This window comes from Eurosta solidaginis, chromosome 4 (genome assembly GCF_040869045.1).
Source record: "Eurosta solidaginis isolate ZX-2024a chromosome 4, ASM4086904v1, whole genome shotgun sequence".
Taxonomy (NCBI): Eukaryota; Metazoa; Arthropoda; class Insecta; order Diptera; family Tephritidae; genus Eurosta; species Eurosta solidaginis.
The window spans coordinates 105,391,977-105,408,485 of NC_090322.1; the positions used below are offsets into that span (position 1 = coordinate 105,391,977).

The window sequence follows — 16,509 nt, forward strand, 5'->3', positions numbered from 1 at the left end:
TAGGATTACCATCAATGTGATTGATGTACATGTTGGAAGAAAAAAAGGTAAAAGATGTTTTCGCGATAGAAGTAGATGTGCGTTGTTGGCTTATTTCCGATGCACTTACATATTTATGTGCCTACAATGTACGTATGACGGAGTCTAGCATATGGTTTTGTTATGCATTGTTGTTAATATCACATAGCACAAACTTGTATGTCCAACGTAAACATCATTGATATATTGTCATAAAAAGTATTTTATGATAAGTAAGTAAACAACTTCACTCATTAACACATTACTAAAATTCAAATAACTTGTTTATCAATATTAATGGTCAAGTTAGTGTTGACCATTGTTTACTAAGGTTTACAATCCTCGTGTTCCAATGGAACGTGAACCAGATGCGGATAGAGATTTTACATGCAAATGCAACATGTTCAACTATATACAGGTTGGCTCATCTGTAAAGCAACAAAATATGTCTGTTCAAATTGTCAAAATCTGTGTATTGGTGTTGGTGCGAATGGTATGGAATGGAAACATAAAACTTAGCAGTTTTTGTATGTGTAAATAAAATGTTGCCAATGCCTTGGTTTCATTTTGAGTTTGTCATCTCCTTTTGACAATCCCTTCGACCATGCAATGACATAAATAAAATCAGCTGATGAGATGTGCCAACCTGTACATAATTGAACCATGATTTGCATGTTAAATTTCTATCCGTATCTGGTTCACGTTTCATTGGAACACGAGGATTGTAACGCCGCAGTTATCCACGAACGTATGTCAAAAAACGTGTCAGCTGACACGACCTATCTTATGAATGTGCAATGTAAAGCATATATGACACTACTTTATTTTCTTGTATTTTTTGTTTGAAAAACTAACTTTAACCTATCAAAATACAAAAACAATTCGGCAGTAAGCTGTAGAGGGACAAATATGCCCTCAAAATTAACTGGATTGACGTTTAATTGACAACTGAACGAAAATTAAGTTGAAAAAAAAGTTATTACAAAAAAGAAAAATAATTTGAAATACCAGTCATCGACTAGCTTTCATAGATAACGGTTGTATTTTCAACAAATCTCTCTGATAATTCATTTTCACAGTGCAGTTATACACCAGCAACTACTGTTGGATATATACACACTTTCCTTTATAGTTTTTTGTTTTTTTGCAAACAAACCACGTGCCTTGCTAATAGTAAATAATTTAATATTATCTTACCATGCCTACTAGAGGCTACAATGCAGGGGATAACAGGTTCGCAGGCCTATCCTCTAGCCCAAACGCAATAATCCGTGACGAGTTCCCTGAGCTACGTACATCCAGAATCACAGTATCGAATCCGAAATTCGTTGTTGTTGCTTCAGCAAATGAACAAAAACCACTATCGAAGTACTCATTTTTCGCTGTTCAGAGATCTCTGAACGTAATCAGCAAGGATATTGGGCAAATTTCCGAGCTTAGAGACGGTAACCTCCTCCTTCTGGTCAAAGACAAGGCTACATCAGAAAAGTTTATCGCCGCCAAACAACTTCCAGGTATATGCGAAATTTATTGCAAATATCATGACAACCTCAACTTCGTAAAAGGAACCATATTCGCGCCATTGCTAAAGTCACTACCAGAGGACGAAATAGTTAAAGAGCTAGCATCTGAGGGGGTAGTGAGCGTTTTCAACTTCACTAGAGTGATAGAAAATAAAACCACTCCAAGCGGTGTTATCCTACTTACTTTCGATGCATTCAAACTACCAGAAACCATTAATATCTCTTGGTACAAGGTTAAGGTAAGAGAGTATTTCCCAAACCCCATGCGTTGCAAATCGTGCCAGCTTTTAGGCCACACAATGAAGCACTGCACGAACGCACCATTATGTCAAATATGCAGCCTACCCCCTCACACAAATTCGCCATCTGAATGCAGACGCATCAGGTGTGCCAATTGCAGTGAAGAACATCCATCTAACATCAACAATGCCCCAAATTTTTGCAGCAGAAAGAGATCCTTAAAATAAAAACACAACGTAAATGTACGTTTAAACAGGCAAGGGAGTTTTACTCTACTCAATTTCCCGCTACTTCGTCGCCATTTCCCTTAGCTGGTATCTTATCCGGCAATAAAACTACCAACACCGCTTCAGTAACCAATTTAAATACAACCATCAACTCAACTACCAATCAAAAAGAACATGTCCCTACAAGCAATAATACCCCGCACCTGAGCGATCAGGCGCTATCACTAAGTTCACCCAACTTTCTGGAAACCTTAAAATCCACCAATAAAACACCAAAAACTTTAAGTAACACTATTGTTACTAAACCAAGCAATCAAATTCCAACAACCTCAAATATTTCTAAACCAGTTGACTATACGTCAAACTCGGCGATGCTCTCGCCAATTACGCGCTTAACCCATGAGCTGCTAAGCAGTAATCGGTACTTCACCTCGCCAAACTGGCGCGGACTCGGATTCGGATCCCGCAGTTGATCGATCTGAAGATGTAACGATGAGCAATCAGTTACCTCATGATGACGTTTAATATACTCCAGTGGAACATCCACGGACTATATAATAACATCAACGAATAAAATTACTATTAAAAGATTTATCTCCCTCCCATTGTTTCCTTGCAGGAAACACACTTTCCATTCAACAAATCTGCACCTATTTCAAATTCTTTCCACAGATACTTCCACAACCTTCCACATAATAGTACGTCAAAACAAGGTATATGTGTCATGGTCAAAAAAGGAGTATCGCACAAGTTGCTGAATATACAATCTCCGATTTCCGTCATTGCCATTGAAATTAATATCGGTTTTAAATTTACAATTGTATCTATTTACATTCCACCACAACAACCTTTCGATCTCAAGAATCTGATGTACATAACTGCCAGTATTTCGACAGATATACTGCTAGTAGGAGACATTAATTCGTGGAGCCCATTTTGGGGATCCATTCAGTTAACCCAAGAGGAAGAATTTTCGAGGATTTGATCCTCTTAAACAACTATATCGTCCTAAATGACCTGTCCCCAACTCACTTTACAACTCATCAAACTTTTACTCATGTAGATGTGTGTATGTGCTCGTCAGGTTTAGCTCCTAAGCTTTCATGCTCGACATCCTCACAACTTCATGGAAGCGACCACTTTTATTTATACACAAAATTGACCACTGCTTCATTTAACCCACGTACGCCTAAACCGAAGTTTATAGTAGAGAGAGCGGACTGGCCTCTATTTCAACAGTTGACAAATGAGTTTTCAACAAAATTTCCGCATTCCCCTAACATTAGTAAAGAAACTAGCAATTTAACAAAACTTATTCGGGAGGCAGCACATCGTTCCATACCCCAAACACAACACAAACGCCACAAAAGCATCGTAACATACTGGTCTAAACAACTTGCAAAACTTAGGGACAAAAAACAATTGTGGCATAATTTCAAAAAACACCGGTCTACCCCCAATCTGTTGGAATATAAAAAACAAATGCCTATTTCAAAAATAAGCTAAAGGAAGCAAAACGTGAGAGTCTGGAAACCCTAACTAGTTCTATAACCCCAGTTTGCCACCCCAGAAAAATATGGTCCAGCATTAAGAGGCTTTCGGGCACACACACCCCATCATCGGTAAAAGTAATTGACTCAACTGATGGCCCCATATACTCTTCGGCAGACATTGCAAATCACTTTGGTTTTACTTGGTCCAATTATGCTAAAGATTGCAACTTTCATCAAGACTTTGTTCTTAAAAAAAATCAAACTCTATCCGAAGAATACTCTATTAAGTCGGTTTCCCCGAGAGCCCAAAAAATAGAGTCCCCCATTAACCTCTTCGAGCTGGAAGTAACCCTTAGCTCAATGACAGGAAAACCCCAGGGCGGGACCGTATTTCATACCCTTTACTTCAAAACTTACCAATCAAAGTCAAGACCAGGGTCATCGAGTTATACAACCATATATTCAATCAAGGCAATCTACCGCATGCGTGGAAGAACGCATCAGTTCTCCCCATTGCAAAAGCGAATCAATCCCCGACATCCATAGCTGGTTACAGACCAATATCTCTTTTGCCATGCTTAAGTAAGACATTGGAAAGAATCGTTGCTAAACGCATCATGTGGTTCGCAGTGTCTAATAACCTATTCGACTCACACCAAGTAGCATTTAAAGAAAACCAAGGAACATTGGACGCCCTACTTATATTTGAAAATTTCGCCACTTCGGCCGTTTCAACAAAAAACTACACATCTGTCCTTAGCATTGATTTCGAGAAAGCATACGATAGAATCGGCCCGCATGTAATTCTTCAACAACTTTCGAGATGGAAAATCGGAAAAAGAATATATAACTTTGTTAAAGATTTTTTAACCAACCGTTTCTTCACAGTAAAAGTCAATAATAAGTTCTCAAATACATATAAACTAGTCAATGGCATCCCTCAGGGATCGCCATTATCAGTAGTCCTCTTCATAATCGCGTTTAACGTAATGAACAAAATAATATTAAGTCACAAAAGAATCAATCATGTTATCTATGCTTACGATTTACTGCTTTTCACCAAATGTAAAGATTTATCGGTGGTCTAAGACGACTTCATGAAAATTTTAGAACACTTAACAAAGTGGGGTCAAGACTCGGGAGCCAAAATATCATTCAGTAAATGCAAACATTTCCATATATGTAATAAAAAGCTTTGCCCACCTATAAATCTATCTTTTAATAATGTAAGCATAGTAAATTGTACTACTTTGAAAATATTAGGCATTGTATTTGATTCTAAACTTACGTACAAAGATCATTGTTTGTATCTGAAAAAAGCCCTTGCAAGAAGATTGGACATAATCAAATTTTTATCATCAAAATATAGCCTTGTTCATCCAACAACCCTCGTCAATGCTACCAAAGCTCTTATATTGTCGAAAATTGCCTATGCACTCCCCATCTACGGACACTGTGCGAAGAACAACATGAAAGTAATTATGCCCGCATATCACACAGCAGTCAGAAGATGCATACGAGCGTTTCCGACCTCGCCTACGGCAGCCACTTTAACCGAAACCGGCCTTCCTTCCATTAAAGAAAGAACAACGCTTACTCTATATAAGCTGACAATAAAATTTAAACAATGCAAGAATTCTGTGTTATGGAACGCTGTCGATGCAATTATCAGAAGAAAAACCCCGTTATCGCGCCCATCAGCTGTCGCTAGATGTATAAATGCAGCCAAAGAACTAGGAATTCCCATCAAGCTGGAGAAGTTCGACTACAAGCCACCCGATCCGTGGTTTAAACCACACAAACTCTTAATTGTCGACATGCTATCATACAAAAAAGCACAACGACTCTAGTAGTCTACCAGCAAACCTTCCAACAAATTTGTGCAACCCTAAAAGATCAAGGTTGGACATTTGTATATACGGACGTCACAAAAACTACGAACTCCACAGCTTTTGCTGTTATAAACTCGAATCATGCAACCATTTCAGTAGGACACATGCTAACCTTCTGTTCCATCTACACGGCTGAAGCCTATGCTGTTCTGCAAGCAGCACAATATGCTCTGCATTCTGGGGTGAAACACGTTATATGCACAGACAGCTTATCCACCGTTCGATCAATACTCAACACATCTAACAAAAACTATCGAATCTCCTCAATTCGCAGCATTTTGGCACTAGGAAACAACTCAATAAAAATCATGTGGGTTCCAAACCACGTTGGAATACCAGGTAACGAAGCTGCTGACGAAAGAGCCAAGCTAGCAGTGAACCAACCACTCACAACAATACATTTCATGTTGAAAGAAGATGTGTATATACTTGCGAAAGCACATATTTCTAAAGCCAAGATCGAGGAATGGAAAAACATCCATAACGACTACTCAGCCATTAATGTAAGAGGTCTGAAACCAATCCTCCCAAGGGGTGCAAAATGTAAGGACATCACATATTTTTGCAGACTAAGAATTGGCCATACGATATCTACACATAGCCATATTCTCACGGGTCCAGGAACTCCACAGTGTAACTTCTGTAACGCTGTCGCAGTCTCCGTCACCCACCTACTTGATAACTGCCAACATTTCTCGACTATACGGGTCAACATCTTTGGTAGAAACATGCCGTCGGAGACATTGAAAAGCTACGACATAGAATCCATCAAGAATATCAACGAATTCCTCTCATTATCTGAGCTTAAAAAGCTAATCTATAGTTAGCTAGATTTAAGTTTATAAGTTATTGTATTTTACAGTAATAACACACACAGTACAAAACAATATATACATATGTACATATCAATCTGTCTAAACTACCCTGCAAAATTGTTGGATTACTTGTTCCATTTTCTTCATGTTGGAGTACTCTAACAATACTCCTTTGCAATGCGTTTGCGGACCACCATCAGCCGATCATTGCTCAAGAGTTGCCAAAAGTAAAATATTGCATGCATATAACTAATAATAAAATTTTACTACTGCAACTCTGATAAAATGCAACAGCGCACTGGTTTTATGTATACATATTATATTAGTTTCTTTATTCACGCAAATGCTAAATAACATAAGAATATTCGTAGTATAAAATATAAAAGTTGTATTGCCCCTCTTCATTTACTTTCATTTTAAATTAAATTCACTTCGATAATTCTTTCCGACACAATTCCTCTTGGCAAAAGCTCTTTCAAACCGCATTATATATATATACTTCTTTTTTTTAGTAGGGTGCATCTTAATTGATTATTCTTCTTTACTGTACTTAAAGCATGGTTTCGCACAGTGTGTTAAAATTTAGTTGTAATATATAAATATACTATGTCAATAAATGCAATTTAAATTAACTTTTTTCTTTGCTTTATTCCATAATTATTTATATTTATTATTAGTTCTTTCTATACAACATGTATCAATATAGAAGTAGTGGCTCAAATTCTAAAGTTGTGTCTTATAGTGGGAACACTCCTATACTCCTAAAGGAGTATTCCTTACACTATTTATGGAGTACTCGCGTTTTTTGAAGGGAAGGTGTATTCCTTATGGAGTATTTATGGGTACCCTGCAAAAATTGTTGGATTACGTGTTCCATTTTCTTCATGTTGGAGTACTCTAACAATACTCCTTTGCAATGCGTTTGCGGACCACCATGAGCCGATCATTGCTCGTTTTTTAACGACCGTGATCACGACACGAGGGCGATCGAGCAGAGCTGCCAAAAGTAAAATATTGCATACAAATAACTGATAACAAAAGTTTACTATGGCAACTCTGATAAAATGGAACCGCGCACTGGTTTTATGTATACATACTAGAGTATAGAGAAATATTAGTTTCTTTATTCACGCAAATGCTAAATAACATAAGAATATTCGTAGTATAAAATATAAAAGTTGTATTGCCCCTCTTCATTTACTTTCATTTTAAATTAAATTCACTCCGATAATTCTTTCCGACACAATTCCTCTTTAGTACTTCGGCATATGATCCTCTATGGGTGCTCCATGGAGTACTACAGTGAAAGTACTCTCACGTATGTACTCTATGGAATACTTACAAACAAAGCGAGAGTGGGATCACCTACTCCTCTCCTAGGACATCGCAATGTTAATCCCTGCAAAAATCGTGTGACCAAAAACGCACACAGCCACACGAATTTTTGACAGGGGTGACGATTTGGAATGAAAAATTGTGCAAATTAAATAGCATGCTGACAAATTTTGCTTTCCCACAATGTATCGTGCTCTCTCGCACCTATTATTTTCATAGGGATAGCAAAATACGTCATTTTTGCGTGCGAAAAATCCGCCATTTCTAATTCTGCAGAAAAGTGGAAAATTTTTTCAATTTGTGTGATTTACATTTTGCAGAAATTAATATACGCATTCTTTAATATTTTTTGGTCTACTAAAGTGTGTTTTAGCAAAAAAACTCATATCAATGTGTGCATGTTTATAAAGAAAGAAAGTGAAATATGTAATAGCATAGTATAAATAATCGTGAGCAATTCTAATGCAGAATAGTAAATTTTGATTTCCACATACATACAAGAAAAAAATTCTTGTTACCATTAAGATTTATTATCCAAAATTGAAAAAAAAAAAGATTAGAAAATTCGGTGTAAAAAAACGGCTATGTGTGCAATAAAATAGCCTCTCTTGTTGAGATACCCCTCCATGGTCTCCATTAATTATTGTGACGGAGGTGTGTTTGCAGCAGCAAAGTGAACCCAAACAGTGTAGGTCGTGGTGGTTGTTGTTCGTGGTCCGCATCAACTGGACCAGGTGGGGCAATGACGCCACATCCAGTTATACCAAGGTATATACCACAACAGCAACCGGGTAATGCAAGGCCACGATAGCAGCAGCAACAACCTCCCAAGGCTGGCTATCATCGTTGATTTATAAAAAAACAGTGTTGTGCATCTTTAATGCTTAAATATTTCCTCTGTTGAAACAGTTTCCACGATTCACTGTTCAACGAAAGCAGCAGCCAGCGTATGCCACCACCGAACAGCTGATAACAAAAACTTGGATACACAGCAGTTTAAAGCCAAAATGGAAGTTGAGGAAATATGTGAAAATAAGGTAAATATATGTTTCGCGTTATTAACAAAATCGCCCTAAATTTTATGATTTAACAGATCGCTACGAACGACAAAGCACCCGAACGTGTGATCAAAGAAAGCACTACAGAAATTATTGCCGGCGGGGCCGTATTCTACAATCCAGTACACGAACTTAATCGTGATTTAAGTATTTCAGTACTTAATGTATACTCAAAAACGGTTGATAAGAGAGCGGGAAGCGGCGGCGCATAAAAATCCACAAAATACAAAGGAAAGCAAGCAATGCTAATGACAAGAAACCATACACGGCTGGTGGTGTAAAATACGACGATGGACTGCGAATATTGGAAGCGCTTGCTGCAACAAGTTTACGTAGCATAAGTTATGCAAAAGAAGTAGCAGGCGTGCGTGAAATTGTTGCAAATGATCTATCTAAGGTGGCAGTCGATTCCATTAGCGTAAATATGCGACACAATGGAGTGGAACATTTAATTGTGCCAAGCGAAGGGGATGCAATATAGGTTTGATATACGAATCAATAGCTAGTGATTTAACTGTAATAATCAATAATAAAATTCGCAATAGGACTCTCATGTACCTTTCAACTTCATATGAGAAGCGTTTCGATGTTATAGACCTAGATCCTTATGGTTGTCCGAATCGCTTTCTGGTTGGCGCTATACAATCACTGACGAGTGGGGGTTCATTACTTGTACCTGCGAATGATATGGCTGTGCTGGCAGGCAATACGCCTGAAGCCTGCAATGCCAAATATAGTTCTGTGCCTTTGCGTATGAAATGCTGCCATGAGATGGGATTGCGTTGCATTGCATTGAAACGCACTCTAATCGTTATGGAAAATATATTGAGCCACTTTTGAGCATTTCTGCCAATTTTTATATACGCGTATTTGTGCGTATGCATAGTAGTCAAGCGAAGTGTAAATATAGCATGAGGTTGGTATACAGCATTTTGGCCTTTTACCACAATCCAATTACTTACCATATCTTTATATTATGAACACAGCAAACAATGAATGGTATTCCAATGCACTGGTTGTGATACCTATACGCTACAGCCTATGGGTATTGTAAAAAGCAAGATCTCAGATAAAGGCAATGCGGAAGAAAAATTCGGTATACCAACTGGACCAAATGTTAATACAAATTGTGCGCATTGCGGTGATAAACATCATGTAAGTTTCAACTATCCCACTTAAGTATTTAAACTCGAATAAATCAAATTTTTTCCTTCTTACTTAATTGGTGCTTAACCGTTTAAACGGTTATGTCCGTTCAAAAAGGCGCGTCAGTCGCTTTTTCAGAGGGTTAACTGGCACCAATTGTTCACACCAAATTGTTTCTTATATTCCCAAATATAGATGGGCGGTCCACTTTGGTCGCATCCCATACATGATCCAACGTTTGTTGAAGAATTGCTACAAATCATAGAAGAAAAACCGCTAAGTGATTTGGACACAACGTCGTTTAAAAGGTGTGTTATCGGCGGTATGCCTGAACTTGTATTGGGTACATGAGTTTTTATGTAAAAAATATTCATCATATCCAACATCAATACCTCGCATTCAATTGTGGACGCTGTACGCACTACATTGGGTTCACGTAATATGGACAAGCATATTGTTGATTCCAGTGGTAAGGCCACAATTTCAAATGATGGGGCAACCATTAAGAAACTATTGGATAAAATAATAACACAACGTAGCGTGCTCAAGTGGTATAAGCTTATCTGGAAAAGATATTTCGTAACGAAAACCCTGGAAGATTACCGCGCCTTGTCTGCTGTGGTTCAACAAAATATAACTTGGATGTTTGTTGCTCTTTTTCAATTTTCCTGAATACAAATGTCTGGATTGGAAAAATTTCAAGCAAATAAAGCTTGGCGTGCAAAAGTCAAGAAATTACTTGTCATGCAACGGTAAATGCTTATAAATATATCATTAAAATTGCATGCTTGTTTATGATGAGCCATTCGAGTGAGCATGGAGATGGATGTTTTAAATACTGTAGAGTAAATTGGCTTACTATATAAGAATTTGAAATTTTTCCAAATCTTTGACTAAAAAGTAGCTACTAGCTTGTAGAACTTTATTACTTTACTTTTAAAAAGATAAATCACTTTAGCATGGTAATATATACCTATTATTAAAAATTAATACAAACAATATCTTTAACATTTTTTTCTCGATTCACGAACACATTTAGAAAGGCTACAACGCCTGCTAAAGAGCCGGTATCTTGCCAACGCTTTAGCTTGGATTTAGAGGAGGATCTACAAACTTTGCTAGAAGCACGCGCAGCTCCTCATGTAGCGAATGTGGATCAACACGAAAGTAACGTTGCTGTTAGCGGAAATGCAATGAACAAACTATTTGAAATGGAGGATGAAAATAAATCCAACAATGAAACACTATAAAAAGGATTCCTTATAATTTTTCAACTAAGGCATCTTGTGACGAAACTATATTTGAATGCCAACAGCAACGTACGTCTGATGAAAGTTTTATGGCTTTGGAAAAAATGTGTGATAAAACAGCATCCTATCCTGACAGCACACTATTTAAGTACATACATAGCGAGAACAAGGATATGGTTAAAGAAGATGCTAAAAAGCGCAGCGCCGATGGAAACTATTTTAAAATCCCTTGTAAACAAGGTAAGTGAATATACAACATATTGAAAGTTGATAAGATTGCGTGGTATAAATTTAATAATATAATCTTAGAACTACAAGAAATAGATGAAGAAGCACAATCACTGCAACGTCTATTGCATGACTTATGCGTACAGGAGCAGCATCAATTGGATAATGAAACTCCTTTAAAAAGTATTGATGTAACACTACTAGAAGATATTGAAGCGCCATCTAAAATGTGGGACTCCACAATAGTGGGCGATACCACTTTACAAACTTCACCTTTGAAAATGGTGAGACTTCTCAGACCATCTACTATACTAGAGGAAAATTGCGAAGATCAGTCTAATAGTTCTTTGGGTGGTGATGATGCATCATCACACATAAGCTTTCAAAGCGCTCAAAAAGGCAGTGAAACTTCAGCGACAACAAGCTTTTAAAAAAAAAGCTTTACCTACGCTCTAAATCTACGCCGTCATATACGTACTCATACCGGTGGAAAACCATACAAATGCGAATACTGCGAATGCACCTTTGCTGTAAGCGATCCAGTGCTGTCGCATTTACGTACACATCTGGGCAAAAATATTCATAGATGTGAGTTTTGCCCATCAACTTTTCCCCACTTTACGGAGTTACGTACGCATTTAACTACGCACAAAGACGAAGATCCAGAAACGCGGGAGCGAAATATGACAGGCTTAAAGGAGGAGGAGGCTAAATTAAAGCAAAATTTGGCCACTAAAATTCAGCAAACGCCAAAACCCAAACGAAAATATACGTGCAATTTCTGCAACAAGGGTAAAGGTTTATAAGACTGTGATTGTAAATGATATTCATTTTACTGATCGTTAATTCACAGATTTTACAACTTCATCTAAGCTAAAGCGCCATATACGTATGCATACCGGCGAGCGACCATACTCGTGCTCAGAGTGTGGGAAATCATTCTCATTGAAATCGTAAGAATATACAATAGGGTTCAGAGTTTGAACGGCCGGCAGTTAAAAATGGATTTATTTTAAAAGTTAATAAAAAAACTTATATTTAAACATATCCGTAAAACGAAAGGCACAAAAACAAAAGCTCAGTAAAAACGGGACAACTAAATGAAACCTTATATCCATATCGCCTGCTGATTGGAATATCACCCGGTTGTTGTTGTAGCAGTTAGGTGGGGCGAAACACTGCTACAACAATATCACCCGGTCTCGGGTGCCGTTTCGAAAAGCACCTTTCTCAGAAAATATTTGGATAACCCCGTATATTAGAAAAGCCCTATCACAGAATTCGGTTGAAGAATGCCCTAACTCAGGTTTGGCTTCAAAAATGACCGATCTGAGCTCAAATACAACACATTTTGACAATAGCTGGAGTGTTTATGAAACAAATTCTAAGATAGGGCGTTCTTCAAACGAATTATGAGAAAGGAAGTTTTTGGAACGGCAGCCGAGATTTGGTGATATTCCACTCAGCAGCCGATATGAATATATGGTAAGTATCATTTTTATCGACCTTTCCTTTCCTTTTTAAAAATGTGCTTAACAAAACTTTATTCTTTTAATGCACTCTTAAAATGAATCCATAAGCACTGTAACGTTAACAACTTTTTCATACTTGTTTTTTGATGTGTATTGAGAGTGGCGATTTTAATATTAGAACGGCTAATTTAGACAATTAAAATAACAAGAATTACTACAAAGCCAAATTTTAGTGAGGACCTCTAGTTTACCATAAAAATATTAAAATTAAAAGTCCCCATCTATCCTATTCGAGCTAAAAAAAAAATTACTCGAGGTCAAAGGTCATTGCCTTAATAGCATCGCAGAAAAATGTCTCCAATTCTTTTCTCCTAGAGAGAACAATAATTGGGGAATAGGAACTTCGAATCTTCGAAGTCAGCTGATTTGCCAATTGAAATTTTGTTGCGCATTTTTATTTTGTTAACAAATTAAAAGTTTAGTTATTGTTGCGAATTTGTTTAAAATTGAGAAAAAAAAATATAAGCAAAGCAACAGGGAGCAACAAACGAATGATGCAACCATCTTTCACACGTTGTTATTGTAGCAGTGCTTCGCCCCATCCAATAGGTGCGACCGATTAGAAATTATCATCAATATCCTCTAACGGGAGTCCAAGGAAACTTGCTGTTTCGACAGGGGGGACCATAATGAAAGGGGGGTTAGAGGCGTTGGTTCCACATTACAATTAAAGAGATGGTTGGTGCCATGTGGGGACACATTGCAAGCGGGACATACATTTTGTATGTCGGGGTTGATTCTGAATAGGTAAGAGTTTAACCTGTTACAGTATCCAGAACGAAGTTGAGCTAGAGTGACTCGCTTTTCTCTGGGGAGTATGCGTTCCTCTTCCGCGAGGTTTGGATACTTTTCTTTGAGTACTGGATTCACCGGGCAATTCCTAGCATAAAGGTCCGACGCTTGTTTATGGAGTTCACCAAGGACCTGCTTGTGTTTTTTCGCTTCATACGGCTGGGTTCTCAGGAGCCGTATTTCCTCAAAATGCTTACGGAGATAACTCCTTAGGCCTCTAGGCGGTGCTGGTTGACCAATCAGATGTCTGTTGGGATGCTCAGGTTTCTGGGTATTCAACAGGAACTGTTTGGTCAGCATCTCATTTCTCTCCCTGATGGGGAGTATTCTCGCCTCATTATGCAGATGGTGTTCTGGGGACATAAGAAGACAGCCCGTGGCAATTCTGAGAGCAGTATTTTGGCAGGCCTGTAGCTTCTTCCAGTGGGTAATTTTTAGGCTTGGCGACCATATGGGTGACGCATAGCACTTAATCGGCTGGCTAATTGCTTTGTGTGTAGTCATGAGCGTTTCTTTATCCTTTCCCCAGGTACTGCCAGCGAGGGATTTGAGGATTTTGGTACGGCTCTGAATTCTCGGAACAATTGCGGCTGCGTGCTCACCAAAATGTAGATCCTGATGAAAGTCACACCCAAAATTTTAAGGTGTAAGACAGTCGGTAGGGTAATGTCATATGGTCGACATTTGGCGCGGCCATGTTTTAAATAAGATCACCGATGATTTGGTTGGTTACAATATCAGTTTTCGCGAGGCGACAAAACTGGAGAGATTGGGGAGATAGCTGTTTATTTTATTACAAAGCTCATCGGTGTAGGAAACAATAGCATAGGTGTAGAAGCAATAGTGACTCCTTCTGGTGGTAAAGGTAGCTATTGATATGTAGAAGTAAAACAGAAATTTGATGAATATGAGTTTTTTTTAAGTTATTGCAAAAAAGCGTTGAGGATTTTTAATATCTTACGAGGTACCTTCGTACATGTTTCTAAGAATGAAGAATGAGACCTATTCAAACTTCGCTATACTTTAACATACGATACTTTACCCCATTTTAACACAACTATCATTTATTGATTTTATTAAATTTTATAAAATGTTTCTTCCTCCACAGTTCCATTTCCGTATTGGATGGTAAATATGGCTTTCGCATTTTCTCCATCAATAACTGACAAGGTGGAAAACATCTATGCGTGTAAATCGCAACATATCTTGGTCGAGCGTTTCTTCAATAGCTCTCTAGTGGTGATGGTGACAGCAGAGAAACCCAACTGTTTACAAATGTTACAATATATCAATTGCGTCTACGGCTCAAATACCCACAGTATATGAATGAATCGAACGCACCTAATTGTCTGCCTAACGGATAGTATACATATTCATCAAATCGAAAATATTGCATCAAACGAACTGGGTCTGAATACTGAAACAGTACACATATTCAAAATCGATGAGGAGGCTGTGATGATGGTATAGGGTGAGTTGTTGAATAACATACGAAAAACACTTTAACCCATCTATATATTTGCATTACAGCTAAAGCTTTACAAACAGCAAAAATTGCTGGCGCCAAGCAATTGGAAAAGGCAGTGAAGCATTCATCACACTGTACGCATGGTGTAAAGTTAGAAACTGCTGTTGTAACAGCTGCCACCGACACAACGGTCATATCTACTTCGCCGAGTAACGGCTCGTCCGACTATCTATCGAAGACAGTATAATCATATCTTTTGCCAACACAGGTTAGCGATGTGCTTGCACAGGAAAAGATTTCAATTGGACAACAAAAACCAATTAAGAGAGTTTATTTATTATTAAAGTATTTACTTTTCTTTATATCAACAGTATTAATTTAAGTTGCAATATCACGTACATATATAATAAGGGATGTGATACGATTGCTGTCGGAATTAGATTTGAAACCAATCAATACTCCTGCTAAGGGTTGTAGAATTGTTGCTTGAATAATTAGATTTAGAACAATAATAAGTCTGACTTAATTACAAGTCGTACATTTTTAAATTCATCAATTACGACAGCAATCGGATTCTACGACACCTTTGAATATTCTTGATCTGAAAAAAGAGTAAACCTAATCTGAATTTCTACTAAGCTTTCAGTTGTAGATTATTCAAATAATTGGAGTTTTTTCTAAAGCTTAAAATTATTTTCTGCTCGCTTCGAAAAGATTTCAATTGGAAAACAAAAACCAATTAAGAGAGTTTATGTTATTATTAAAGTACTTACTTTTCTTTATATGAACTGTATTAATTTAAGTTACAATTTCATGTGCATATATAATAAAGTATGTCGTGGTACGATTGCTGTTGGAATTAGATTTGAAACCAATCAATACTCCTGCTATGGGTTGCAGAATTATTGCTTGAATGATTAGATTTAGAACAATAATAAGTCTGACTCAATTACTAGTCGTACATTTTTAAGTTCATCAATTACGACAGCACTCGGATCCACAACACCTTTGAATATTCTTGATCTGAATTTCTACTAAGCTTTAAGTTGTAGATTATTCAAATAATTGGAGTTTTGTCTAAAGCTTAATATTATTTTTTTGCTCGCTTAGAAGAGATTGGAAAACAAAAACCAATTAAGCGAGTTTATTTATTATTAAAGTTCTTCTGTTTTATATGAACTGGATTAATATAAGTTCCAATTTCATGTACATATATAATAATATTGAAAATAATAAATATTGAAAATTAAATTTTTTTGGTTCATATTTTATTCATATGGCTGCTCCAGGTAAAGTAAATCTGCAGGTAAAATTCACGTTATATGGCGGTTATATAAATGGTAAAACCGCAGTAAAATTGATTGTCAAATGGCTCGAAAATGTAGAGTGAAATGACGGAAAAATGACCGCCAATTGACGAGCATTGTGACGTGTGTGAGCAGAACAGTGCTATGCTCACATCCTATAAGTGGGAGCGGAATGCACGATCACA

The 16,509-nt window shown here is 37.3% G+C and overlaps 2 protein-coding genes across 18 annotated transcripts in view; one reads left to right on the forward strand and one right to left on the reverse strand.

The window, feature by feature from the left end:
* Tomosyn (syntaxin-binding protein tomosyn) overlaps positions 1-382 on the reverse strand; it is an 835,312-nt gene extending 834,930 nt beyond the window's left edge. For 5 of the 10 annotated variants that reach the window (XM_067782363.1, XM_067782370.1, XM_067782367.1 and 2 more), the window contains exon 1: positions 110-380. The gene's annotated coding sequence lies outside the window, so the exon portion shown is untranslated. Of the gene's footprint in view, positions 1-109 lie in introns of all 10 variants that reach the window. The other 5 variants (XM_067782366.1, XM_067782362.1, XM_067782365.1 and 2 more) reach the window with 3 other exon arrangements.
* Positions 383-7,772: 7,390 nt separating this feature from the next.
* LOC137250098 (tRNA (guanine(26)-N(2))-dimethyltransferase-like) lies at positions 7,773-15,861 on the forward strand. 8 transcript variants are annotated; one of them, XM_067782394.1, is made up of 10 exons: positions 7,773-8,580; positions 8,637-9,082; positions 9,147-9,517; positions 9,588-9,756; positions 9,943-10,055; positions 10,787-11,237; positions 11,307-12,017; positions 12,079-12,178; positions 14,658-15,020; positions 15,080-15,861. In XM_067782394.1, the coding sequence occupies exons 4-6, from the start codon at positions 9,598-9,600 to the stop codon at positions 10,995-10,997; spliced, it is 483 nt and encodes a 160-aa protein (XP_067638495.1). In that variant the 5' UTR covers positions 7,773-8,580; positions 8,637-9,082; positions 9,147-9,517; positions 9,588-9,597; the 3' UTR covers positions 10,998-11,237; positions 11,307-12,017; positions 12,079-12,178; positions 14,658-15,020; positions 15,080-15,861. The 8 variants fall into 8 exon arrangements, with proteins under 8 accessions (XP_067638495.1, XP_067638491.1, XP_067638489.1 ...); XM_067782390.1 differs by lacking the exons at positions 7,773-8,580; positions 8,637-9,082 and having other exon boundaries at positions 9,209-9,517; positions 9,865-10,499; XM_067782388.1 differs by lacking the exons at positions 7,773-8,580; positions 8,637-9,082 and having other exon boundaries at positions 9,209-9,517; positions 9,943-10,499.
* The last annotated feature ends 648 nt before the right edge of the window (positions 15,862-16,509 follow it).

What these genes read in the sequence shown, in the direction of transcription:
- LOC137250098 (XM_067782387.1), top strand. Translation starts at nt 11,087, where the DNA reads ATGGCTTTGGAAAAAATGTGTGATAAAACAGCATCCTATCCTGACAGC. An exon ending in TAAAATCCCTTGTAAACAAG is followed by an intron (nt 11,238 to 11,306) that starts GTAAGTGAATAT and finishes ATATAATCTTAG; the next exon opens with AACTACAAGAAATAGATGAA.